Source organism: Felis catus, chromosome A3, assembly GCF_018350175.1.
Source record: "Felis catus isolate Fca126 chromosome A3, F.catus_Fca126_mat1.0, whole genome shotgun sequence".
Taxonomy (NCBI): domain Eukaryota; kingdom Metazoa; phylum Chordata; class Mammalia; order Carnivora; family Felidae; genus Felis; species Felis catus.
The window spans coordinates 89,426,857-89,454,532 of record NC_058370.1 but is presented as its reverse complement, the minus strand read 5'-3'; the positions used below and the strand labels follow the sequence as shown (position 1 = coordinate 89,454,532).

General features: G+C 49.3%; 1 protein-coding gene across 8 annotated transcripts in view; it reads left to right on the top strand.

The window, feature by feature from the left end:
• SFXN5 (sideroflexin 5) overlaps positions 1 to 27,676 on the top strand; it is a 116,676-nt gene that overhangs the window by 47,375 nt on the left and 41,625 nt on the right. For all 8 annotated transcript variants that reach the window (XM_045054398.1, XM_019827405.3, XM_045054401.1 and 5 more), the window contains 4 exons: positions 13,680 to 13,733; positions 14,742 to 14,798; positions 16,173 to 16,238; positions 27,412 to 27,502. In XM_045054398.1, coding sequence (XP_044910333.1) covers positions 13,680 to 13,733; positions 14,742 to 14,798; positions 16,173 to 16,238; positions 27,412 to 27,502 — 268 coding nt within the window. The remainder of the gene's footprint in view (positions 1 to 13,679; positions 13,734 to 14,741; positions 14,799 to 16,172; positions 16,239 to 27,411; positions 27,503 to 27,676) is intronic.

Below are 27,676 nucleotides of genomic sequence, written 5' to 3'. Positions count from 1 at the left end.
CAAATTGGCTGACATACAGTGTGTAAAGTGTGCTCTTGGTTTTTGGGGTTGATTCCCATGGTTTATCGCTTACATACAACACCCAGTGCTCATCCCAACAAGTGCCCTCCTCTATGCCCATTACCCATTTTCCCCTCCCCCACCCCCCTATCAACCCTCAGTTCGTTCTCTGTATTTAAGAGCCTCTTATGGTTTGCCTCTCTCCCTCTCTGCTTGTAACTATTTTTTCCCCTTCCCTTTCTCCATGGTCTTCTGCTAAGTTTCTCAAGATCCACATATGAGTGAAAACATATGATATCAGTCTTTCTCTGACTAACTTATTTCACTTAGCATAATACCTTCCAGTTCCAGCTACATTGCTGCAAATGGCATGATTTCATTCTTTCTCACTGCCAAGTAGTATTCCATTGTATATATATAAACCACATCTTCTTTAATTTTTTAAAAATGTTTATTTATATTTGAGAGAGAGAGACAGAGTGTGAGCAGGGCAGGGGCAGAGAGAGAGGGAGACACAGAATCCAAAGCGGGCTCCAGGCCCTGAGCTGTCAGCACAGAGCCCGATGCAGAGTTCGAACCCATGACCTGTGAGATCATAACCTGAGCCGAAGTTGGACGCTTAACCGACTGAGCCACCCAGGTGCCCCTGAATGGACATTTTTCTAAAGAAGACATACAGGTAGCTCACAGACACCTGAAAAGATAATCAACATCATGCATTCAGGAAAATGCAAATCAAAACCATGAGAGGGGCGTTTGGGTGGCTCAGTCAGTTAAGCATCCAACTTCGGCTCAGGTCATGATCTCGTGGGTTTGAGCCCCGCATTGGGCTCTGTGCTGACAGCTCAGAGCCTGGAGCCTGCTTCAGATTCTGTGTCTCCCTCTCTCTCTGCCCCTCCCCCTCTCAAAAATAAATAAACATTAAAATTTTAAAAAACATAATGAGATATCACCTTACCCCTGTCAGAATGGCTGAAACCAAAAAGATGAAATAATAAATGTTGGTGAAGATGTGGAGAGAAAGGAACCCTCGTGCACTATTGTGGGAATGTAAATAGGTGCAGCCACTATAGAAAACAGCATGAAGGTTCTCAAAAAATTAAAAATAGAAATACCATATGATCCAATGATTCCATTACTGTGTATTTACCCAAAGAAAATGAAAACACTAATTCAAAAAGATACGTGCACACCTATGTTTATTGCAGCATTATTTACAATAGCCAAGATATAGAAACAATTCAAGTGTCCATCCTGAATGGATAGGGAAGATGTGGTATATCTATATGTGGGACATTACTCATCGATAAAAAGGATGAGATCTTGCCATTTGTGATAACAGGGATAGACCTAGAAAGTATCATGCTAAGTGAAATAAGTTAGACAAAGAAAGACAAATACCATATGATTTCACTTATATGTGGAATCTAAAAAAAACAACAACAACAAACAAAAAAACAAATGAGTAACCAAAAAGCAGAAACAGACCTATAATTACAGAGAACAAACTGTTGTTAAGCCAGAGGGAAGGGGGTGGGGAGGTGGGCAAAATGGGTAAAGGGGACTGGGAGATCAGGCTTCCAGTTATGGTATGAAAAAGTTACAGGAATAAAAGATTTAGCATAGGGAATATAGTCGATGGTACTGTAATAGTGATGCATGGTGACAGAGCTCTCTCTTTCTCTCTCTCTCTCTCACATGCACACACAAAGTATCCCTGTTTCAATGAATATTGTCTTGAATTCTACTTCATCTTATATCAGTGTTTCTATTCCTGTTTTGTTTATTTGCTCTGTAAATCATTGCCCACACCTTTATATGAGTGACATTTTGTTTCTGCATTTTTTGTATTATATGTCTCTTGACAAAATGTAGCTGAGTTTTACTTCTTCACTCAGTTTGAGAAACACTGTCTTTAATTTTAATAATAAATGGAACCCATTCATATTTGTTCTGCTACTGGTTATTGTGACTACTTATCCCAGCCATCAAATAGTTTGTTGTTGGTTTATTAAGCTTTGCTATTGTTTCCACTTCCTTTCCTGATTTGTACTAGAGTGACCTTTTCAATGGTCCTTTGGTTTCTTAAGTAGTTTGGGAGGGAAACATCCTACTTTTCTCTAATTACTATTCAGCTGTAATATTTTGTAGAGTGGTCCTATTATATTTACCCTATATTAATAATAAATTATTCAATTAATAATTGAATAATAAATACGACCTCCTTAACCCTCCCCACATAGGAAGAGACTTTTTTTTAATGTTTATTTATTTTTGAGAGAGAGAGAGACAGAGTGCAAGCAGTGGAGGGGAAGGGAGAGAGGAAGACACAGAATCTGAAGCAGACTCCAGGCTCCAAGCTGTGAGCATAGAGCCTGTCGTGGGGCTCGAACCCACGAACTGTGAGATCTTGAGCTGAGCCAAAGTTGGATGCTTAACTGACTGAGCCACCCAGGTGCCCTGGAAGAGACTTTTAACATACCATTTTCCTCTATTCTCTGCTTTACCATTTTACCGATACACACCTGCCAAGATTTTGGAAATAATCTGGAATCTCATCAGATTTTTGAATCTTTGCTTAATTAATACCTGTATGAAACTTCACAATTATTTAGGCTTTGTGTGTGTGTGTGTGTGTGTGTGTGTGTGTGTGTGTGTGTGTGCATTCTATGTTTGGCTAGAGCACGTCTGTGAATAATATTCAGAGTGTGTGGGCAATATACTTTTTGAGTCCTTGCATATCTGGAAATGTATTTTTTTTCTCTCTCATACATGAACAATAGTTGGCCTGATTCTCTTTTCCTTTGTAGGTAAACCTCCCCCACTCCCCTTAGGATCCTTTGGTATTTTTTCTTTTTATCTTTGGAGTTCAGAAATATCCTCAGGATTAAAAAAAAATCTTCTCTGTATATTTTATAAAATTATACAAGTAATACATGAATATGTTCTTTGGAATTCAAAAATACCACCAAGACTTTTTAAAGAATATTTTTAAAGTTATACAAGTAATACATGAATATGTTCTCTCAGCTCAGAATTCAAACAACGCAAAAAAAGTAGAAATTCCTCTGACAAGTCTCAATCCCAAATCTGCTCCTAGAAGTAACCTCTGTTAGAACTTTGATGTGAATTTTCAGGTTTTTTTCTAGGCATTTGCATATATATGAAACATCATTTAAACGTTCTTTTCTGTTTTGTATTTTTTCCCTTAAAAATACAACAGTATACTTATTTGTCTACAATTAGCTTATTACATTTAGTAATTTGGCTATATAAAGATCTGCTTCATCATTCATTCATTCATTTGTTTTTTCCTCCTGAGTAATATTCTCTCCCCCAGTGATGGACTTAGGTTGTTTCTGATTATTTGCTATTAGAAATAACAGTGCTGTGAGGCTCCTGGGTAGTTCAGTCAGTTGAACGTCCAACTCTTGATTTCAGCTCAATTCATGATCCCAGGGTTGTGGGATTGAGCCCTGCATTGGGCTCCATGCTGAGCATGGAGCCTGCTTGAGATTCTCTCTCTCTCTCTCTCTCTCTCTCTCTCTCTCTCTCTCTCTCTTTCTCCCTCTGCCCCCTCCCCTGCTTACCTGCTCTCTCTCTTTCTAAAACAAATAAACAAACAAAAAAGAAGTAACAGCACTGTGAAAAATTCTTGTGAAATTCTTCTCACCCAAGTATGAAGATTTCTCAAAGGCCCATTCTAGAAAGTGAATTTCCTGTGTAAATAGGTATACACATTTACATTTTTTATAGCTATTGCCAAATTTCCCTTCAGGAAGGCTACATTTCACTACACCTTAGTAACATTGGTATTTATATTTTTAGATTTTTTTTTTATGACAACCTGATGGGAGAAAGGTAGCATCTCACTATGGTTTTAGTTTTTGTTTCCCTGAATACCAAAAAGCTTGTGCTTCTTTTCATCTATGTACTTACCATTTATATTTCCTCTTCTGTGAATTACCTGTTCACATCCTTTGTCCATTCTTCCATTGGCTGTATTTTCCAAATTAATTTTAAGAGTTCTTTATATATTGGGTACTAATCCTTTGAATTATATACATTGCAGATCTCTTCTTCCAGCTATTTTCTCTTCATTCTTTGGTGTCTTTGTTGTGGAAAGTTTTAAATATTGACATTTTAAAATATAACAATCTTTCCTTGGATGGGTTTTGAGTTCTGTCCCCCCCCCCCCTTGTCACCTTCATCTCCTTTATTAAAATTACCAGATTTGTGAGGTTCGTGTCTGGGAATCAACTCTTGGATGTATTGATCAATTCTTCTATTTTCATCTTCGAATTTATTCATTTCTGCTTTTGTTTTTATAATATCCTTTTTCCCTCTTTCCCTTGGTTTGTTTGTGGTGTTTTAGTTTTTTTTTTTTTTTTTTTTACTTTTTATCTCAAATACTTTATTTATGCTCACTCTTTCTTTCTAATAAAAATTCTTGGGGCTGTGAATTTGCTTCTGAGTATATCTAATACCTAGCTGTATCTAATATGTGTTTGTATACAGTGATCCATATTTTTATTTTCTAAATAAGTTTGAAATTTCTGTTTTGACTCTTCTTTAATCAGGTAGTCAGAAGAACACATTTTGAATTGCAAGTGGTTTGTTTTTTACAAATGTGTTCTTTTCTTATTATTTTCTACTGTGTTGTATTTTCAGAGAGAATGATTCTGCCATTGGAGATGTATTGTGGTTTTCTCTGTAGCATACTATACGATTATACCAGTTAGGAATAGGACCATCTGCATATTAAAAATTTCAAAATAACAGTGGCTTAAAGAAAATAATTTATTACTCCCTCATGTCAAAGAAGTTTGGAGGTAAGTGGATCCCCATAATGCTACCAGGAACCCAGACTTCCATATTTCTGCACCATTCTCAGTGCTGGCTTCTGTCATCAGAATCCCCTCATAGCCCAATATGGTTGTCAGAGTTCTAGCCATGCATATTAAAGAGTCAGAGTTCACATCCATATTAAAGGGAAGAGTAAAAGAATGTACTTCCCAACAGAGTCAGTTTCCTTTATGGAGACTTCTTCAATCTCTCATACAACATTTCTGTTTATATTTCATGCAGAATCTCCCAACTATAGGAATTCTGTTAGTAAGCAAGAAGAGACGAATGGTTGATATGTAGGCAAAGAAGAATCTGCCATGATAATTTTAATAAATATTCCATCAACACTTGAGAAAGAAAGATGCATCATTTAGCAATATTGTTTCTTTGCAAACCAGAGAAGTTGAATTTGGGGCTCATTTCCCCATAAGAGGCCAACTGGATCCTCACACAATTAATGGGTGCCATCAACTAGGATGAACTAGATAACCCATGGGATACCAGCACTGTCTCTAGTTGACAAGGTGTTATTGAGGACACCCCATCAATTTCCACTCTCTTCTTCCTGCCCAAGACAAGTCAGTTATCTCAGGGTCCCTACAGCCTTGGAGGCATCCTGGGAACTTGGGTGCCGTCCACTCTTGTGTTATTCGGGGGTTTACTGCTAAAGCAGATGCTGTGAATGTCCTATGAGGACCAATCCTCTCCCAGCCTGGAACAAGCACCCCTGTGAATAAATGTGTAGCGTATGGGAACACGGTGCCCTGGCTCTGAGATCTGTATGAACACTTGATTGAGGTGAATGGGCAGCGAGAGCTGGGACATCTCCCAGCAGGCCTCAGTGGCAGCCAGAGCCAAAACGGCAATGCTCACCCAGTCCCCACTTCCTAGTCCCAAATATTCATATTCCAGGATTCAGAATAGCTGACCCAGAGACCAGGTCCTGAAAAGAGCCACTGGATGAGGCACACCTGTAGCCTTCTATCCTGGCACTTTAACGTGGCTAAGAATTCAGAGGGCTCACTTTCTCATTCCCTCCTGGGCCACTGCCTTGCCTTGTATGGAAGGGGCACCATGGCCGTTCCAGCCTTCTACCAGAGCCTGGCTTCCGCTAGCCACATCAGCTTCCCCAAGGCCCCCACCATCAGCTGGTAGCACTGAACATCTCAGCAAATGCCTGGTCTGAAGGGGAGTGAAGGTTCCAGTCCACACCTTAGGGAAGCCCCTGGTGTGATAGAATGCGTAAGAAATATATACATGCAGAAGCCACTAAAATGCTTACCAAAATAGAAATGGGGTGCTGGCAAATGTGCTAGGAACCGGGTCCCTGAGTTATGAAGGGAAGGGGTGATTAAGGCTGGCAGATGCCTCAACTGAGATGCTTCTGGAAGCAGCATCCACGCTTCCTGCCTAGGTGAGCATCCCCAGCCCTGACCCCCCCACCCCACCCCGTGTTGTTCCCGCCTTGCCTGAGAGTAACCCCGCCCCCACCCTGCTCGCTCTCCAGAGCTCAGGAGAAGCGAGCTGGTTTTCTCCCAGAGGCTGGTGCCAGTTTAGTCAGCAGATTTCACAGATCCACTGGCACCCATGTAGCGTCTTATTTTAAGCTTAACATTTGAAGATGGGAACTTTTCCCCCTTTGGTGTGTGGCAAAGAGATCCCAATTTATACATAAGCATGGTGGCTAAGCCAGGGCACCAAGGCTGTTCCCCAGGCTAGTGCAGTTCATGCTACCTCTTCCTTGGGTACCTTCCCAGAAGAACCCCGCCAGCCGTGGTTGCTTAGAAGTGGCAGTTCTGTTCCCAGGTTTCCACTAAGAGGTGTGCAGCACTGTCCTTTCCATGCACGTGCGGCTGGGGAGAGGCAGGGCCAGTGTTCCGAACCTTGTTCTATTCTCTCTGCGTTTTCCCACCTGCCAGCCTGCACCCTGCACCCTTGGCTACCAGAATGTCGCAGATGCCAGCTTTCTCTTGCGGGCCCGAGCTTCTCTCAGGGGCCATTTGTGTCTCCCTCCTCACCTCTGCACTCCCCGTGATGCTGCTGTCCTCCTCTCCCCTCCCCCTGTCATTCTCAAACCCTCAAAACTCAAGGCTCCAATCTCCCATATCCAGGTGGGAGACTGAGGGGGGCAGACCGGGAGCATCCGGTCAGTGAGTCCAGTGGCCTTGGGTTACATCCAAACCAGATCTCTGTCTTGGGACATTCAGAGCTTGGATTCTGTGCTTTGAACCCTGCACTGCATGTGCGCACGCGGACTTAAAAGCCTCAGAAGGTGCAGGTGTGGGTCACTTCACCTCCAGGGGGAGGAGGGGTAGACCACAGAGGGTTCATTTCACGTGAGGATTTGGCTGTGTCCCAGAGCCTTCGCGGTGTCTCCCAACCCTCCTCATCCCAGACTCTGCTTTTTCACACATTTAAATGCCAATCACAATTTCTCCCTGGCCTACCTCCGTTGTAACCCGACAGCAGTCAGTTTGGCCTGGTTCGCACCAGAGGTGTTACTCAGTTAAGCTGGAATTGACCAGTCAGGGACAAACATTCACTGGATAAACGATATTCTCTTTAACTGGTTGGGATCCTTTAAATAGCACCCCTCATGCACTGAAGTGTTACTTTTCAGATCGTTAGCCACATAAATCAGAAGATGGAGACAAAGTAGAAGGAAAAAACAGGCAAATTGTTGAGTACTGGGGCCTGTGGTAGGTCTTTCAAAAATGAAGAGGGACATTTTGGAATTGAGTGAGTCAGTATGGAGGACACAGGTGCGATCCCAGAGGACTGTCGCTTTGCCAGTGAGGACTCCCAGGTATGTGAGCAGTGAATGTCGATGGTTTCACCCGTCGGAAGCCTCTGGAAGTTCTCGAGGAAGACAGACTTTAAGCAGACAGATTCTTACCACGGAGAACCAATCCTGTCAAGAAGGCAGGCAGGGTGCTGAGGGAGCGAATGACAGGGGACCTGACTCCTCTTGAGGGTCAGGGAAGGCTTCCCGAAGGAAGTGACAACTAGGCTGAAACCTGGAGGATGAGGAGGGACTAGCCGAGTAGAGAAGGGGTGGAGATGACAGGGACAGTGCTGTACCCTGTACTCATCCCCCGACTTGAGTTTCACCACCTCATTGTTTTGACACACACTGTGCTTCCTCTCTGGATTTTCTGTGCTTTTTTCTTTTAAGTTTATTTATTTATTTTGAGAGAGAGAGAGAGAGAGAGGGAGGGAGAGGAAGGTGAGGAGGGACAGAGAGAGAGGGAGAGAGAGAGAATCCCAAGCAGGTTCTGCACTGTCAGCACAGAGCCTGATACAGGGCTTGAACTCGCGAAGCATGAAATCATGACCTGAGCTGAAACCAAGAGTCGGATGCTTAGCTTCCTGAGCCACCCAGGTGTCCCTGGATTTTCTGTACTTATAAAACATCTTTCTCCTACTGCTCGAGTCTGTTTTGCATGGCAGCAGGCTGAAAGAGTGAGGGCTGCTCAGTTCTCTCTTTCTGAGCATCGTAGGACATTGTGACCAGCGGCCTTGCTCTCCTGTCTTCATCTTCAGCCATTCGCGTCCCACCTCTGGCCAAGCAGATCAGGATATTTGGGGGTGCCCCTCTCCCACATTGAGACCTTGTCTCTCTGCAGAGGTTAGAATACTCTGAAGGAGGAAGCCTGAAGTAAAGGTGTGAGCCAGTTGCCATATGGGTGCCACTGGCCCCATTCTGGATTCTGTCCTGAGATGAGCCTCAGGCACAACCCCCCCATCTTCCTGGCTGGCCAGGCACCCCAGAGTTGAGCTATTGGTCACCAGGTGGAGTGATAAGCCGGGCTGCTCAGGAACCAATCTCACTAGTGAAGGCATAATTCAAGGGCATTAGTAATGGTATGGAATTCTGAATCAGAAAGGACATCATCTGCAGCCTTCCTATGTGGCAATCCCTGTATTTAAACAGCTATTGCTACCTCCATCCTGTGTGGCAAACATCCGCAGAATTTCTGTGGCGACCATAAGAATTTGTTCTTAGAGGTCCGTGGTTACCCGGGGTCTAGCTGCGTTCGACTGTGCTTGACTGAGGCGGTACTACATGCCATTGCAGGTCTGGGGTCAACCGGGAGTCAGCCAACGCAGACTGTACTTTGCTTCAAACGTCTCTCCTCCTCTTTTGATGAGGCCTCTGAGGCTTGGGCTCCGAATTGGCACACTGCCACTTCCTCCCACATGCTTTTGGCCACAGCAAGACATATATGTCCAAGCCAAGCAATGCCAAGAGCATGGAAAAATATTCTTCCCGTGTCAAGGGCATGGATGCAGGGAGGAGTGAAGAATCGGGACCTAAAACTCTGATCTGCCCCTCTCTCCAAGAGCGTGCCCTCATGCCATGCAGGGTTTTAATACAAGGAGTAAGGAGGAAATGGGTGATGGTGGTCATGGTCACAGTCCATCATAGATCTTTTGCCTGGCCAAGAATTCATGTTCTTAATAATGAATTAGTAATGTTCTTCCAGTGTGTAGTGTGGACCCAGCTTTGTGCTGAGCGCTTTGGGGGACATCAGAGAGAAAAACCCTGATTCTACCTTCAGGAGCTGACTATTGAGGGATGAGGCTTGTGTTCAAGGACAAGATGGGGGCAAGATGAAGCTCGATGGTGTCATGCAGCCTGTGGAGTTCAGAGAAAGGAGAGACCGGCAAAAACTAGAAAAGGATGAGACAGGAGGAGAGGAATGATACGGACGCCTTATACCTAGTGAGCACTTGCTGCCCACCAAACCCTGGGCCGAATTCTTTCCATGCCTTGCTTCTTCTCATGGCCGTCCAGAGAGGTGCCAGGATGGTGCTCATTTAACAGAAAAAAAAAAATGGAGGTACAAGGGCTCAAGTAACTTGTGTGTGGTCACACAGCTGGTAAATACCAGAGCCAGGATGTGAGTCCAGCTCTTCGTATGACCAGAGCCTGCCTGTTAGTCACCGGGGCCTACGGCCGGCCACTTGAGGCGAAGGGGAGCAGCGAAAGTAGACAGATGTGAGAAGAAGACAGCTGCCAGGGGGCGGGAGCTGTGGAGGGGACCCCAGCCGTGTTATGAACTATAAATGGGAGCAAAGACTGGATGTGCGATTTGGCCAAGGTCCTGCAGCAAGATAGGGTGGAGGCTGGGCTGGAAATTCTGGCTGCTGGCTCTCCTTCCACTTTCCCTGGTACCAGCCGCTTTCTGGGCTCTCTCCACCCGTCTGCGCGGCCACGCCTGAAGCGCTTCCCTCTTGGAAGAGGTGCAATCCACTGGCATTGAAGCCGGGTGGACTGGCTCCCTCTCTCTATCCATCTCTTTCCTCCTTTCTCCTGCCATGTTCTGGAAAGGGCAGCGTGGGGGAATGTGGGCAGGTTGCACCAGAGATATACATCTGAGAACTGAAGGAACATTTATTTTTAATTTAGACTTAAAAAGAAAAAAGGAAGTTATAAAATATCTGCTCTTGCTCCTGGGACTGTGCAGATGGTGCTGCGTGTTGCCTAATAGGGAATGGGGCTGGCACCCATGTGCTCCCGGCCCCACCAGCCTGACTGTAGGACCTGGAAAGTGGGATCGCTATTCCCCTTGCCTCAGCCTCAGATGGTTCCCGTGGGTCCGTTTGGCCAATACAGCATGGGTTTCCACTGCCTTCTAACCTCACCCTCCCCAGGTCTGCTGATTTTTCTGCCTCTTCTAATGAGACCAGTCTCTCGGCTGTTCTGCTCCTGTGAGTGTGCACACATGTCCCCTGCCCCACGCACGCACACGCACGCACGGCTCAGCTCCATCCTACCACCTACTTCGGCAGATAGCCACAGCATGCTGACCTCTCCCTTCTTTAGGTCCTGTTCGGATGTTAGAAGTTACCGGCTTGACATGACCAAGTACCTGATTAAACCATCTGGTCATTTTCATGTCCAGATGTTATAAAGGATATTCTCATACATTTTCCTGTTTGGTCTTTGTGCTTACTGTGGTTAGGTGCCATATATTCCTCTCTTCCTGTTTGCTCCATTGGGAGCGCCACGGAACATGGTGCATAGAAGGTATTTGAAAATGGGCATGGAGTGTGACTCTTCCTTTGTGCTCAGGCGAATGAGCTGGGAAAGGAACCCCTAAAATCAGAGAGTTGGAGCCCTCGAGCCAAGAGTGAGGAGACCTTTCTGACGTTCTCTCTAGTTTGCTGTGAAGCCTTGGGCAAATCACTGAATTTCTCTAAGCCTCAGTTTCCCCATTTGCAAAATATAGAAAGCAATCTCTATTTTGTCTGCGCCCCAGCGTACTGATAAGAATCATGGTAAGTGACATAGGGAAAATTCTTAGCAAAATCAATCAATCATTCAATTTCTTTAAGAAAGCATGAGGGGTCAGAGGTGCCCAGCATGAATATCAGGTCCATGTTACAGCAGGAGGTTGGGACAGGAGGCTGGTCAGGTTTGGCTAATAAGGTTACAAGCTCACAGGTTACAAGCTGTGTGTGTGTGTGTGTGTGTGTGTGTGTGTGTGTGTGTGTGTGTGTGTTACATAGGCCTGGGTACTATTTAAGTTTCGTTTAGGACTGTGGTTTGTTCTGGAAAAGACTTGATGTCACACAAAGACAATGCCTGCCACCAGAAAAGACAAGTGAAGGCGAAAGTGAGACAAAAGTTTAGGAATGGGAAGAAGCCAGGAGTGAAGTTTGGGCACAAAATACATGCGGTGATGGTTTGTACACTTGACAAATATGAGCCGTGGAGATCTGGCCTGAGGTTCTTGACAGTCAGTGCAGAGAGAGATACAGTAAAATGCTCAACGTCTACAAGACAGATGCAGACCAGATGCTCAGAAGTATAAATTTCTGACCCCAAGGCCAGAAAAATTTCCCCCAGGAGGATTCATAAAGGAGATTCTGTGATGTAATGAGCAGTGAGTGTCCTGGACAATAGGTGTTTGGTAAATACAGTGAGTCCCAAGGAGCTGTACCTTATGACGCTCCTGATAGCCCAAGCTCAGTTCAGGGAGTGTAAGGGAGACTGAGGAGGGGAAGGCAACGTGGCCCATAACACACACTTGTTATGTAAACCAACAGATTAGGGGGGGATGATATGCTGAGTTCTCAACAGTGAATAACAGCTTTTACTTCTTCTTCTGGCTTTGGGAGGCAGTCAGGCATGCACGTGTGTATACACACACACACACACACACACACACACACACACACACTCACTAGATCACATTGTTTGTTCCCAATTTCAGGCCTCTCTAGGCTCAGCTTCCTCTCTGTGGAAGCTCTCTGGCTCCTGGCTAGAGGCTGACTAGGGTCCCCAGGGATTTTTCTCAGCCAGGCTGGGGAGGGGTGATTCCCTTTACAGGCAATGGGACTGTCTCGCTTGACTTCATACCTACTACTTGGAACTCAAGAGTAGAACTTTAAACCAAGGTAGGACCTCCAAGCTCAACCCCTTCACTCTATAGGTAAGAAAGCCAGAGCCCCCAAAGAAGCCTGTCTTCTGATGGAGACACTGTCGGCTGGAGATCACAGAGGCACGGGGCTGAGGTTGAGCTCCAAGCTCTCCTGATTCTCACTCCAGTGCCCTAAGCTGTTGCTGCAGAGAAAAATCAAACTGGGATCTCATTCTGGGGAGAAAAATCTCATAATTCCTCATTGGAGCTATGGAATGGCTTTACATTATATAATTTTATTCAAACTGATATGGGCCAATAAATATAAATGTGTGTGTGTGTGTTTGCTGTCTTAAAACATTTTAATGTTTAAAACATGATTTACAAATGCTGCTGAGGATGTCTAGAATTTGATTTACTGCATAGTATTGGATGTTTATACTTGCTCCTTACAGAAATTCTTGCCAAAGAGCCATTTTATCTACAGGAATAATAAATAAGTCAATATGTGGATGGTTGTGCACATTTTTCCCATATGCATTGGTACTTGGTAGATGTTATTTTGCTCACAGGCTCTCAAAAGGTAAACTTGGAAGAGACACATGGATCCCTGAAGTCCAAAGTTTGGCCACTTGTCAAGATGAGACCATTAATGTTGACTTAAACCAAAAAAACAAAGTCAGCAAGCCTAGCTCTTAGGTGACATTTGGGCTTTGGGAATAATGAATCCAGACCCATGTAGCGGTACTCAGCCATATGTGTGTATTTGTTCATTCATTGATTCACTCATTTGACAAGTATTTATTAGACATCTATGTTTCCTTCAGTAGCTTAAACATGGTGTAGATTTTCTTCATGGAGGCTCAGAGATAAAAGATCTAAATTCCCCCCGTTTGTATTTATAAAGTGCTTAAGGCCCTTGAAACGATTTTTCTCATCATATTTTAATCTGCACAAAAATCCTATTGGATGATGAGGGCGTGAAAGAGAGCTGGGTTAGCTGAGTGGAAGTAAAGATGTTCCTTCTGTTTGCTTGTTTTTATTGTCCCCCTGCCATCAGTTATGGAAATAATACATGCCCAATGCTTAAAAGAATATAGGAATATTCAAGAAGAATGCGAGAAAGTACTGTATAACGTGACCTCCAGAGACATCTACTTGTGGGGCTATAGATTTGTTCATGAAGATACATATATGCTTATGTTTGTATATATGGTTCCATGTGCGATGTGATGTCTTTTCTTTAACAAGAGTGGGATTGTGCTGTAATATAATTCTGCAACCTGGTCCACTTCCTTCGTGTGCCATCTCACATGGGCAGCAGTTTGTATGTACACATCAGCCACCTCGGTTTGTACAGATCCAGCTTTACTTTTGCTCATGCCTGTGTCGTTTTTCCTTGCAAAAGTGTAGGATGGTCCTTTGGCTTTATTCAGTCTTTCCTGTCTTTTTCTCTCATAGGTAGTTGGTCTTCTCTTGCCCAACCAGACACTGGCATCCACGGTCTTCTGGCAGGTAACAGTCCCTGGCAACAGAGGGCCTATGAAAGGGGGCCCCACAAATGCTGGTTATGATTCCCCACCCCAGGGTCTCCCATCGAGGCCCCTGGGGGAAAGCCACCCCATTTCCCCCGCCCTGACCCAGAAGCCACTGGGAGAACCCCGGGACTTCAGATGCTGCTGAGCAGGTCCCAGCGGCCCATGCCTAGGCCATTTTATGTGACTAATTTTTGCACGAGGGGAGGATGGCTTATTTGTGGCCGCCCACTGCTCCTTGGCTGCTTGTCCAGAGGCCTGTGACCTCGAGGCCCTCAGCAGCATTTTGGTATAAGCCTCACTGAGATCTGTGGGGAAGGTGAACCCACTGTCAACCCCAAGGTAGCAAGGTGGGTGGGAGAATATCATAGACCCTGGTGTCCACTCTTAGAGCCTAGGCTATGGCTCCCTTAAAACAGTTGAAGCTCTGTGTGTGTGTGTCTATGCACAGAGAGCTGGGCAGGAAGAAGCCTGTCTGTCTTCAGGAAAAAATGTCAGAGTCTTCCCTGAATAAAACTCCTAACGGTGCCCGCATCAGGGCACGGCAGGTGGCGCAAGACACCGGGCTGGGATACTTTTGAAAGAGGTTCACGGCTGTCCGTAATTCCAGGGGTTACACGTCCGCTTTCGGCTCAGTAAGGAATATAATAAGGATTAATGTGTCAGAGGCAGTGAGGCCCGTTTGGGGCAGTGAACGCCACAGTTCCGGGAGAGGTGACAGTCTCTGGATGGGGATGAACTGCCGGCATGGGCAGGACCGGTGTCCTGGTTTGGCAGCAACTGAGGGGTGTCCCAGGTTTTCAGCGCTGATGCTGGCGCCATCCCAAGCAAACTGGAACAGTCGGTCATGCTAACTTGTGGGATGGACAGAACCACCCGTGAGCTGGACACAGCACCCCATTGTCTTCTTGGAGGCTGTGGCCCCGCCAGGGTCCAGGCCTGGCTCCCACGCGTCCCCTGACTTCTCCTCTCCCCGCTTGCCTTCCAGTGGCTGAACCAGAGCCACAACGCTTGTGTCAACTATGCAAACCGGAACGCTACCAAGGTGAGCCGCGCAGAACAGGCTCGGGTGACCCTCAACCTCCCTCCAGGGTGGTGTGCCACCATCGGGGGCTGCTTCCTCTGAGTTGAGCATTGTGCTTCTCCAAGCACCTTATTGAAATGGCCAGCCCTTCAGGAAGGGCCCCGCTGGGGAGGGGCTGTTCAACGTGAAGTGAAGAAGGCCCATGAAATGGGAATGTGCCTGAAGCAGTGAGAGAGATGAGCTCCGTTGGCGGAATCCTCCTTGGGCAACTCTTATCCCCAGATCTTGGGTTAGGATGGCAACAGCCACATGGGGACTGAATTCCCCTAAAGCTTCCTCCAAGCTTGCCTGGAAGCTGCCTTGGTGCCCCCAGACTGTGGGCTGTAAAGCTGAAGGGCTGCTCCTGAGGGGTGAGGGGTCTGAGGGGCCTGTCACCTCCTCCCCAAAGTCCCCTGCGCTCCTGGGACAAGCTCAGGGTGGAGGCCTGTCACCCTTCTCTTGTCCAGGAAAGGGCTGGGCCCCAGCTTCACTGGTAACGCTGTATTTCCTGCACTTCTGTCCAAAGGCAGTAAGAAGGGAGGAGGAGTCTAGGTCCCCTTGGGGGCCTGTCAGTTTGGGGAGGAGAGGCTGTGGGCATCCTCTAACCTAGGGGGGAGATGGGGGAGGGTTAGTGGCTGGGCCTTGGTGGTAGGAACTTTGGGGCCCGAAACTCTGAGGACGCCCCCCTCCCCCGTCCAAACCTTCAGTCCACATCTCGCGTGTGTGATCCACACGTGTACATCCCTGCTTGGATGGCTCTCACGTGCCTTGCACCAAACATCTCCAGAATAACAGAGCATAGTTAAAGGCAAGTTCCTCAGCTCTTTCTTAATTTTATATGTTGCAACTTGGGTTACATTTTTCCTTAGAAACATTGAGCACCCCTCGCCTATTGGCATGGAAGCCCGGTGGCCTCATGGGTTTAAGGCCGGGAGAGCCAGCCAGGCACAGCCAGCCGGGACACTGCCATTTTCACCTAGACAGCCCTCCAGCTGCCCTCAGCCCACTTCCAGCACGCATCCTCCCTCCACTGGATATGCTTGCCCCAGACGTACATGACCCACATTGGCCCTTGCTGTTGTCTACCTCCAGCCAGCAGTGTCTGCCCCTGAGCTCTCTAGAACAGGGCAAAAGTGCAGTGGGCCCCTTTGGCATCTCCCTGGACGTTCCTGCCCTGTATTTCCTGTATGGAGCTGTGCTGAGGGAAGCCTGGCTCCCTTTGGCTTCCAGAGGGATCTTTTCCTTCTCACCTGTTGGTGGGCAGGACTGTCTCTTGCTGGCTGGGGCTGTTTGCAAGGGTGGAGTATGGCAGCTTTGGGCACCCAGGGGGCCTAGAAATCTGTCTCTGCCTTCCAGCCTTCTCCTGCGTCCAAGTTCATCCAGGGCTACCTGGGAGCTGTCATCAGCGCCGTCTCCATTGCTGTGAGTAACTCTCTCCCCACTTCTCTGTCCCACTGCTCTGCAGCTGCCCCTCTCCCCTGCAGCTCTGGCCAGACCTGTCTGAGGTCAGGGCCAGGCAAGGATGTGGGAGACAGAGGTTTGTGTGGGTGGGCCACCAGGGCAGGCTTCCTCGGCAGACAAGAGAGTAGATTCTGGTGACACTTTACTAGAGAGACACAAACTGTAACACAGAGTGCTCGAGATTTTGGAGAGCCGGCAGGGAGGTGAGGCGGTGCCCATGAGTGATGCAAAGGGCTGTACATTCCAGCTGAGGGCAGGACGTCTGTCCCTAGTAGGGCCCCTTGCCCCAGCACCCTTCTCAGAGGAGCTCACTCTCAGTAATGTGGCTGATGCAGGAAGCAAGGGGCTCAGGAACAGCTGTAAGGCTGGCCCAAATGCTGGCTCCCCTTTGCTCTCTGCCCGAGCTCCCAGGGCACTATTGTCCTCTGTGGCCTTGGTCATGTGGTTACATGTCCAGTGCATCCTGGAGGCCCTCCACAAGACAGGAATAGTTTCATTTGAATTCCTCAGGACTTTGAGGATAGAGCAGCTATTAAGTAGGGGAGGTTTGTAAACTGGCTGTGTGAGTGTAAGGCTGGATCCCAGATGAGGGCTGAAGGCAGGTGACACAGCAGGGGCCTGGGCCAGAGCCACAGTGGAAGCTCAAGTTCCCAGGACCTTGGCTACACTGGTCCCACCCTTGAGCCCACCCTTGTGCCCCCATCATACTCTCTAGATCCTGGCTGGGTGGTCTCCTAGAGCTGACTCCAGAGGGTGAAAGTCACTTCACAACTTTTGTTATTTTATTCATCACACAATAAATACATGCAATTGGTGAGAAAAAAACTTACAAAATGCAAATTCAAAAATTCACGTATAATGAAAGAATTCACATATAATAATCTCTTTGCAAAACCCGCTTTCCTTGTCTTTCCCATGTCGTTAAGTGTAATAATTGTTCACAACTATGTACTAACCCACTGTACCCTACACCGTCATTCATTCCACTGCTCTGGGAAAGTAGGGATTTGGGATTGTTCTGAGATGGCTCCTTTTACTCTGCTCCCATGTGGACCACGTCCTCTCCAAATGACCTGTTGGGGAGTGATCCCCACTTCATACCAAGATTGAGCTCCCTCCCCAACTCGTTGCCTTACCCCAAGCCAGGAGCCAGACATTGCCTAATCTATTCAGATGGCTCGCCGAGAGACTGCAAACCCCACCCTGGTGGGGTCCCCAACCCAGCAGAGACTTCATTTGGGGTCATACAAACTGGCAGGCTCTGATTCTGGGGGGCTCCTGGCAAAGGTGACGGCTCTTGTGAGAGAAGGAAAGGGACTCTGTCACCTCCTCCTTGCTCTTCATGACAAGAGGAGCTGATGGCTCTGCCCAGTTTAGCAGCTTGAAAATCCCATCTTCCTTCTTTGAGATTTAAGGGTGGAGTGGGGTGGAGCTGAGGGGAGGAAACCACTGAGCAGCCCTGACTGGGAAGGGCTTGAGCCCTATCCTGGTGGGATGTCCTCCTCCTATAGGCTTGGGGCTCCAGGCTCTCAGCATCCCCAGGCCTCACTGTCCCACCCAAGGGCCCTTTGGGCATTCCATCCCTCCCATTTCCTAGGATCTGAGCTAGCCCAGATTGTGGGGTCGGGCCTCTGACGCCCAAGCTGCTGTTCCTGGGGACTGGGGGCCCTCCAGCCTCTCAGAGCCAGGATCTTACCCTCAGGGACCGGAGGCCTCACACTGGGCTGTCACAGCCCCCAGGGGTTGCGCCTGTGCTTGGGACATCCCAGCTCCCTTCCAGAGCCCTCAAAGAGGCTTTTCCTGACCGTGCCAGCCCAAACTCTTCCCACAGCCCCAAGGCCTAGAAACTTCTGGCCTTCCCACACACTCGCTCAGTTACACCCCGTGTCCTGTCCTGTCATTGTTCTACTGGCTTACAAGTTAACCAGGGACAGGCCCTGTGTCTTCTCCCCCATGGAGGGGGAGTGAGCACTGCTCCATAAATAATTGTTAATTAGGTTGCTGATTGATTGCCGGCCTCAGGAGGCCCCTCTCCGCCTAGATCCACGAGTCTTAGCCGTGGCGGCGTCCCTCTGCCTGACGTCTTCACACAGTGAGGGTCTAACTCCGGCAGATGGAGCGGAGTTTCTGACTTGGAAAATCTGCAGCTTGCTTGCTTTTCTTTTGTGTGTGTAAATCACAAAACCTCCAAAGAAAGAGGCTTTATTTTATTTTCCTTTCCCTTGTTCTCTGGAACCCTGGGCCCGCGGCCTCATTAACTGATCTCTGCTTCAATTAGTGACAAATCCCCTCCCAGGGAGAACCTGTTAGGAGGAGAAGACCTGCAAACAAGTGTCACGGCCCCAGTGGTTGGCCCAGCTCTGGCATTAATTAAAACGAGTCCCTACAAGCAGGCGGCATGGATGGGGGTGCTGACAGGCTGAGGGCAAATCCCAGGGACTAAGGACAAGCTGGAGTGGAGGCTAGGCCCTGAGAGTCCAGTCTCCTCCCTGGACCTTTCCTCTCCCTCAGAAGAGCCAGAGCCCTGACCTTGGCCAGCACCCCCCTGCATCAAGGACCCCCAGTTTGCACGGCCCCCCGAATGAAGTCTCATGCTGGTTACAGGACCACCAGTGCAGGGGTAGCAGCCTTTTGGTGAACTCTCTAAATAGATTTGGCAATGTCTGGCTTCTTGCTCGAGAATAAAAAAGAAATTTTGTCTTAAGTTATTTTTGAAATCTAACAGTTTGCTGTCTTTTAACAAAGGAAGCCTCTGTCAGTCCTCACTGTATTTGAATTGGGGGGTTCATGTTGAGTATTTCTGTGGTCAGCGCCCCTCGGGCCCTGGCTACACAAGAGTGAGACCTACTCACTCCCTTCAGGGGAGTGTATATGGCAGGCAGTTGGAAGGTGCGAGGGGGTCACTCCGATTGGTATGTTGTCCTTCAAGACGAGGAGAGGGAAAGCTGAGGATATGCTGTGGTAGAACCAGAATTCTGATGAAGGTGACCCTTGGGTGTGGTGGTAAGTAGGGAAGGGGCCATCAAGTCACACGAGGCCGACTCTTCAGGACAGACCTGAGAGAGCCGAAGGCAGGGTTGAGGGTTCCGGTAGAGGGCGCAGCATGTGGAGAGGCATTCAGGAAAAGGAGACTGTGATGGACTCCGGAAGTGATGGGGATGAGGTGGCAATGAACTGAGGAGTAGCAGAGCCGCTTGTGAAACACTGGGAGCGCCTACTCAGGAGTTAGGGGGCCACGCTGGCAGCGCTGGCTGGACTCAGGGACCTGGGGCGTTGCGGGGAGGGCGGGCAGAGTGGGCTGGAAGAGAAGTCATGGCGGGGCGGTAGGCCCAGCAGATGACCCCCATCATGGACATCAGGCCCTGGTGAGAATGGACCTGTGGCTGGAGAGGAAGGCTCAGGGCTGAAGTCCTCCATGCTGGTCAGGAGCTGTTTGGTACATGAGAGACACTTCACACCTGGCTCTCAAACCCCTCACCTTCAGCCACGTCTTAGGTGGCTGAGCTCTTTCCCTCTTGGGGAATTGCTGTTCTCCATTCCCAAAGGGTCTGGGCCCTGAGGGGTTCTTTCTGAACAGGATACGGTGGTTGTCTGTTTACCTTTACTAGATATTGGAGTGCAAGGAGGTGTCCCAGGAGGTTCCTGGGCTGAACCCCTACCCCTCCCAGTTCCCATTGCCTACTGGGAGCTCCATGTCCCGGTATCAGAGTGGCAAATAATCACAATGGTCATAATGCCTAACACTTCTGGAATGTCTTCAGTGTGCCAGGTACTGCTTAGGTGCCCTTCTCAGTTGTATCGATGAGGACACTGAAACACAGGTGAAACCAGTGACAGAACCAGGATTCAAACACAGGCTTAATCATACACTATTCTGCTAATACAAAGACGCCTTTTTCTTCCTGTTCCCAGTTGTGGGAACTGGGTGGAGGGAAGAGCCAAATAATGTTCTTGGCTTCCAGTTTAAAGGAACTGTAACCATGCCTCCTGGCAGATAAGTCTGCCCCCAGGTACCCCGAGAACAGTGGGGACTGGAAGAAAATTTTTAAAAGGCACCTTAGGTGTAATGGGGTTAGACCCACTATCCAACTTCATACTTGGTTCCTGCACCTGTGTTTTCTGGCCAAAGTTGAGCCAGCAGCATATATTTGTCCCTGGTCCAGAGGCTCCTTGTTCCGCCTCCTGCAAGAACCAAGTCTGGCTGGTTCTGTGGTGGAAGGCATACTTCAGAGTGTTCTTTGTGGTTGAGGGTGTACCTCAGGGTGTTCTCTGTGATCCAAGGTGTACCTCAGGGTGTTCTCTTGGTCCAGGGTGTACCTCAGGGTGTTCTCTGTGGTTCAGGGTGTACCTCAGGGTGTTCCCTGTGGTCCAGGGTGTACCTCAGAGTGTTCTCTTGGTCCAGGGTGTACCTCAGAGTTCTGTGGTAAAGGGTATACCTCAGGGTGTTCTCTGTGATCTAAGGTGTACCTCAGAGTGTTCCCTGTGATTCAACCTATACCTCAGAGTGGTCTCTGTGGTCAAGAATGCACCTTGAATGTTCCCTATGATCCAGGGTGTACCTTAGAGTGTTCTCTGTAGTTGAGGGTATACTTAAGGATGTTCTCTGTGATCCAGGATGTACCTCAGGGTGTTCTCTGTGATCCAGGGTGTACTTACAGCCTTGCTGTCTTTCTCTGGGCCTAATGGAGGTAGGGACCATTAGCCTGAGAATCCAAGACCAGAATGTTAACTCACCGCTTTCCTGTGATTGGCTTTCGGGTTGGAGGGCCCATTACATGGACCCTGTAGCAGAATCTGAAGTTTTCCAGAAGCCTGCAGATGGTGATATTGGCAGTGGTGAGTCCAACGTGAATATGGGTTCTGCATCTATTCTATTCTGGGGAGGACAAGTTGTGTCCCTTCCTACGTGTAAGGGGTCTGATGTAACTGGTTTTCTAGCAGGTGGCCAACAGGTCCCTACAGGACACGGTTCAGGGATCAGGATTGGTCTCTGTTGCTGGCAAACAACCCTCTCAGAAGCAGGTGGGGCTGATTGGTCTTTCAGCCTGTGTATCACTCTGTCTCAGCCACCTTGGCCCTTTGCTCCTGAGCCTGTCACCAGGCAAGAGGCTGTCTGGGGTTGCGGGACAGTTGACCTCCACAGAGGGTCATGGGGTCCGCTTGGTTGCCAAGAGTTTATCCTACAACGAGCGCCCTCTGCTGGGCATGTTTGGCACCTCAAAGATTCTTCGACCTGCCCCGGCCCTTGCTCCACCACCTCCTAACCATCTCGTTACATTATCATCCACCACCCAAGAGTAGATCTGATTTCGGAATCTCGTGCCATCTCTCCTTTCAGGCATGCCCCCTTCTCCATTGTTCTCCAGGGCCCCTTGGGTCCCCTTACAGGCTCTATTAGAGTCCACAGCTGGCTACAGACAACCCGGTATTTCATGCCCCTGACGCTCTACTGAGCCTCCTCGTTCCTTATCTGGTTGCTTCCTACTTACCCTTCAGGTCTCAGTCAGGCATCCCCTTTCCCAGAAACCTTCACGGCCTTGGGGCCACCCCTTCCAAGCCCCTCCTCCTGGCAGAGTGACGAGCCGTCTGCTCAGGTGGACTCGGTCCTGTGTGTGCAATGTTTAGCACTGCAGAGTTGTTTGCTAGCAGTGACTGCACAAGGCAGATCTCCGTTGCGGCTCTTTTTTTCCTGCCTCAGAAATCACTCACATGATGCATTCTAGAATATTTATTAAGCACCTACTCATTTCCCCAGGCAGCAGGAATTCAGTGAGGAGTAAGGGAGACACAGGCCCTGTACCCAGTACTTAGGGCCTACTGGGAGAGATGGATATTTAGTAAAGAGGCCACAGGTAAAAATATTTCTGTGCTATTCAGTTTTAAATAATATACATGTATCATCTTGATTCCCAACCTTTTAAGGAGGAAAATCAATATACACTTTGAGACTATGATAGGTGCAGGGAAGGAAGAGGTCCGGGTTCTGTGAGAAACTGTAAAAGGGGAGCCCTGAGTGAAGAGGAGGGCTGTCTGACATTTAAGCTGAAAAGGGAGGAGGCCAAGGGAGGGCCGTGCTTGAAGGCCCCGAGGAGAGAGGTGGTGGGGGGAGTGAGGGAGGGAGAGGAGAGAGAGTTGGCTCAGGGGAGGAGCAGGGCAAAGGCAGGTGGCTGGAGTCTTGCAAGCGGGGGTGGGGGGGTCCTGTGGGTCTCTATCTGCAGTGAGAAGCCACTGAAAGGCTAAAGCGAATTGATACCCATTTTTAGAAGATCGTTCTGGCTGCTGTGTAGGGAGCTGCTGGGAGGGAGCAAGAGCAGAAGCAGGGAGCCGAGTTAGGAGGCGGGCAGTTGTCCAAGGAGAAGAGATGGGTGCTTAAGGTAAGCGACAGGAGCAGAGAGAAGTGGTTGCATTCAGGATACCCGGGAGACAGGACAGGTAGCCCTGCATGCCGAGTTGCATGTGGGGAGGGAGAGGCTCCTATCCAGGAAGACTCCTGGGTTTGGGGCAGGAGGAACTGCTAACAGTGGGACAGGACAGGGTGTGGGTGAGGAGGAGCAAGGGAACCTTCATCCTGGGAGTGTGAAAGGGGAGCACCTGAAGCCCCTCCAGATAACGGCATCCTGCAGGGGGTTGTAGGTTTGTGGAGGACACAGCCTGCTTGCACTGCTCAAGCCCCATCCAGCGTCTCCTCGCTGGCCTCACAGAAAGGAAGCTGCTGGTGGCCTGGGGAGGACCTTGGTGCTTAGGAGACAGCTATCAGCCGTACAGCTCATGACATGGGAGATCTTGTGTCACAGAGCCCCTTATCCCACCTTGGGAGATTGTCAGGAAGCCAGTCTTCTCTCTTCTGTTCCTGTCAGCTGCCCGTGGCAAATCCACTGGCCTGGGAGCCAGAGCTTGGAGAGAAGTGGCCAGAGACGGTCCGCTGCTTCCTTAGGTCATTGCTGATGTCCCACGGGGTCTCCTGGGCTCTTGCTCCTCCCAGGACCCCTGTCTGCTGACCACAAGGGGAATTCGTGTGCAAAATCCACACCCTGTTTGTTTTCCTCTCTGCCAAAATGGAGCCCCTGTTTGGTTAATTTCTATTTTGTGGCTTATTTTGAGGCTGTTAAAACAGACCCTGGGGGACCCTCAGCAGTGATTGTTCCATATCTCATTATCTTTCCCAAACCCGATTATTAGCTCAGATTTTTCTGATCGCTAGCTGCTGTTCGTGATGAGTTGTGTGCCATTAATGCCAGCTGGTTCCCTTAAACAGGACCCACCATGCCAGGGAAAATGAGCTGGCATTCAGAGCCACCAGCCACTTGGCTTTTTAATTTTAATGGGCTCCACCAAATGTTTCAGGCCAAAGGGCCCCTGAGGAATCAGAACAGACGGGCTCGCAACCCTGGTCTGCAGCCCACCCTGGTTCCTTCCCAGGCTGTGGCCATCCTAGCTGCTGGGACGGTAAGGCCTGACTTGGGGGCTGTGGCAGGAGCGGGAATAAGTGCCTGCTTGACTCTCCTTTATTTGTACCTTCCTGCTGTCGAGCTCATCATCGGTGGGTGTGCAGGGTGACCTCACCAGCTCCTAGTCTCCCCACTTTGCTGGTCCCCGGCGCCTTCCTTGGCTCAGGCATGCTGGCCGTGCTCAGGAATGAGCATGTCGGGAAGACCCCAGTGGGCTTCAGGGAAAGGGCAGGCCAGAAGAGATCTGGAACCCAGGCATTGTTGTTTCTCTTCTTTCCTCCTCCCTACCCCGGACTCCCACCCAGAGTTGGGGGGACAGGCTGAAACACTCACTCTGGACTGTGCCAGTCCCAGCCAGAGGGAAAAACAGCCAGCCAGGGAGGCTTGAGGGCAAGTCTGAGTGTTTGTTACAACCAGTGACCACTATTCCTTGTCCTCCCACTACACTCCAGCCCTGCCTGCCCCCAAGAGGCTGCCAGGGGAATGTCCCAGCTGCCTGCTGGCCTCCTGGAAGACTCCTCCAACACGTCCCACATCTTTCCAAAAGGATGTTGGGGGTGGAGCTGGAGTTTGAACCTAGACCTTCTGTTTGATAGCTGGGATGGGGGTGCAGGCAGGGCTGGATCAAGGGCCCTATCTTTGCTGACGGGAGCTGCCTTCCATTCATCTGGGCCCCGGCCCCAACCGTGGTCTTTTCAGGACAGCTTTTGCTATGCAAACACCAAGTTTCAAATGGCACACTAGACATTAAAGCATGCCTCATTGAGATGGAAGCTACAGGGAAAGTAAATAGCATAGTTAAGAGCAAAGCTTTGGAATTAGCAGACCCCTGGGTTCAAATCCTAGCTTTACCTGCCCCGTAATAGCTGTGTGTCCCTGGGTAAAGTTACTTAACTACTCGGAACTTGTCTGAACTTTTTTGAATCTATAAAAAGGAGCAACATACCTATGTAATTTATTTTTTTAATGTTTATTTATTTTTGAGGGGGGAGGGGCAGAGAGAGAGGGGGACAGAACATCTGAAGCAGACTGTGTGGACAGCAGAGAGCCTGATGCAGGGCTCGAACTCAAGAAGCACAAGATCATGACCTGAGCTGAGCTGAAGTCAGAGCCACCCAGGTGCCCCATACCTATTTAATTTAGGTATTTCATGCGATGTGCTCAGCACACGGCCTGGAACTTCCCCGTGCCCCTTTCCTCCTCTTCTCCGTCACCAACACCTGTGTCATCCTGTCTCCCTCCAGACTTTCCCACTCTGCACTCTGTAGGAACGTGTTCCCTGGCATTTGGGGGGGGGGGCACAGAAATAGACAGTCACTCACTGCTGAGAGCTGGGGAGACCTGGACTTGGTGAGTTCCATCTGCGTGGCAGGGCAGCCTGGAAGCAGAGGAGCAGGGCCCACTGTAGGCTAGCAGCTCCCTGGCCTGCCCTGCCGTACCAGTGAAGTGTGTCCAAGCTGCCGCACATCTCCCTGCCTCCCAGCCTTCCCTTGAACAAGTGACAGGGAAAGGACAAGGATGAGACTCTGAAGAACAGCTTGAGGCTTCAAATACAGACCAGATGCCCAAGAGCCCAAGCTGGGTTTGCCCGGGAGCATCCTGGCTCCGTGAGGTCCTGGGCTACCCAGGGGCTGACAGGTTGACACTTCCTGTCTTCCCAGGTCACCGTGCCATTCTTGCTTTGACTGCTGTAGTCACCCTGCAGCCCTGGAGGCCTTCCCAAGGCTCTGCATCTTCTCCAACAACTCAGAAGGCTGAGGCCAGAGCCAGGGCTGTGGGGGCAGGGTGGTCTGCTAGTGACCAGGTGTGCCAGAGCTGAGCGCAGGCTCCCCAGGCCCCCTTTGGCCAGGTGTCCTGCGGCAGCCGCCGCTGCCCCTCCTCCCAGGAAAGACCTCCAGGGCAGAGTCTGGTTCTGGCCTCAGTTTGGGGCAGCAGTGGCCTCTATACATCTGCTCCTGGTCTGGCCACATGTCTAGCCTTTGCTCTCTCCATGCCTGTGCTTGTGCTGTTTTCCCCACCAAAATTCTCTTTCCTCTGCCCTGCCTAACCCACCTTTCCTCCCTCCAAGAAACCCCCCTTCCAGCCTTTGCTGATCTCCATCCATTCATTTGTTGGTTCATGCATTTATTCCTCAGTCACCAGTTGATTGAGCAAGAACTACATGCCGTCCACTGTCCTGAATGCTGGGTACACAAACATGAAAAAGGCATGGTCCACCTCCCCTGTCCAGCTGGGACATCACATCCATGAGCCGTGAACGGAGTGGCAGGAAGGAGGGATCGGAGACATGCGAGGGAGCACCTTCCTGCCTGGGAGAGGCAACATTCCTACATGGCTTACATTTTTACATAGCTTCATTTATTTAGATCCCTTTCTGCTCTAAGCTCATGCGAAACACTTTGCATACATTCTTTTTTTTTTAATGTATTTATTTATTTTGAGAGAGAGAGAGACAGTGCGTATGCGTGTATACACGTGTAGAGGAGGGGGCAGAGAGAGGAGAGAGAGAATCCCAAACAGGCTCCATGGTCATCACAGAGCCTGATGACACAGGGCTTGATCCCACAACCGTGAGATCATGACCTGAGCTGAAATCAAGAGTCGGATGCTCAACCCCCTGAGCCACCCAGGAGGTCCTACATAAATTCTTGTAACAGCCCTGGGATGTTGTAGACATTACGGTCCCTTTTTACAGACAAGGAAACCGAGGCAGAATAAGGTTCAGTGACTCCCACTGTTAATAAGTCATTGGAGGTGGAGGTCAGAGGCGGGCCTTAAAGAGCAGGTGTGGACTGAGTAGAGAAGGAAGGCATTCGGGTCTCAGGGACCAGCATGGGCAAAGGCCCCAAGACCAGAAAGCTCCCATAGCATCTGGGGAGCAGTAAACTGGATTCCCGGAAGGCGAATGTGGGGTGTTGAGGGAGTGGGGAAGCTGCGTGAAGGAAATGGCACCTTTTCACACAGGTCACGGGAGGAGCTGGTCATGGTAGACATGGTGGGACCACGTGTTCTAGAAGAACAGAGGATAGCATGGGGGATGGAATAGAATGGGGAGTGCCCAAGGGGAAGGCGAGGCGGGGGCCCAGTGTCCCAGGCTGGGTGAGGGGGCTGGGGTCTACGTGAAGAGGGCAGTGAGCCCAGGATGTCACCCACTGCACCCCCATCCTGCTCTCGGCTGCTCTGCTTAGTTCCACAGTCACCTGTGGGCAGGTGTGTGGATCTCCTTCTCCTGAGCTCTCGAGGTTAGGCTTGTGCCTGAGCCCATAGCAGGGCCTCAGAAAAGGGGTTCCTAGAGGCTGAGGTGGGAATGAGGGTTCCCACACTTCATTTACTTGTGGATTATGTGTTCTTCTAACAGCAATCTTTCCTTTTTCCCCTCCTAAAAGAGGTTGGGTGTGTGTGTGTGTGTGTGTGTGTGTGTGTGTGTGTGTGTAGCTGAGACTTTCTCCTCACCCTCTTCTTCGTGGGCTGGTTAACTGGAATGACTGGGCAGTGATGCTTTGACTAGTGACCCTGGAGCCTGGCAGCCCCAGATGACATTGAGGATTTGGGGTCTGGGGCACAACTTCAGGGGAAGACAGTGCCATTCACTCTCTGCTCCTGCCCCAGCCTGCCCCCCCTGCCCCCCCTGCCCTAGTTGGCCAGGCCGCTGCAGCATCATGAACTTTCTGTTTTCTCTTTCTAAGGTGGGCCTTAATGTCCTGGTTCAGAAAGCCAACAAGTTCACCCCAGCCACCCGTCTTCTTGTCCAGAGATTTGTGCCATTCCCCGCTGTAGGTAAGACTTGAACCATGCAGAGGTGTGCAGGGGTGTGTGCAGGCGTGTGTGTGTCACACCTGGGTGTGTGGGGCTGTAGGGCTCTTGGGGAACTGGATGCCTTTCCAGACTTCTTCTGACATTGGGGGTCTCCTGGTGAGGGCAACTAGAGCAAAACATGTGTAGACAGAAGTG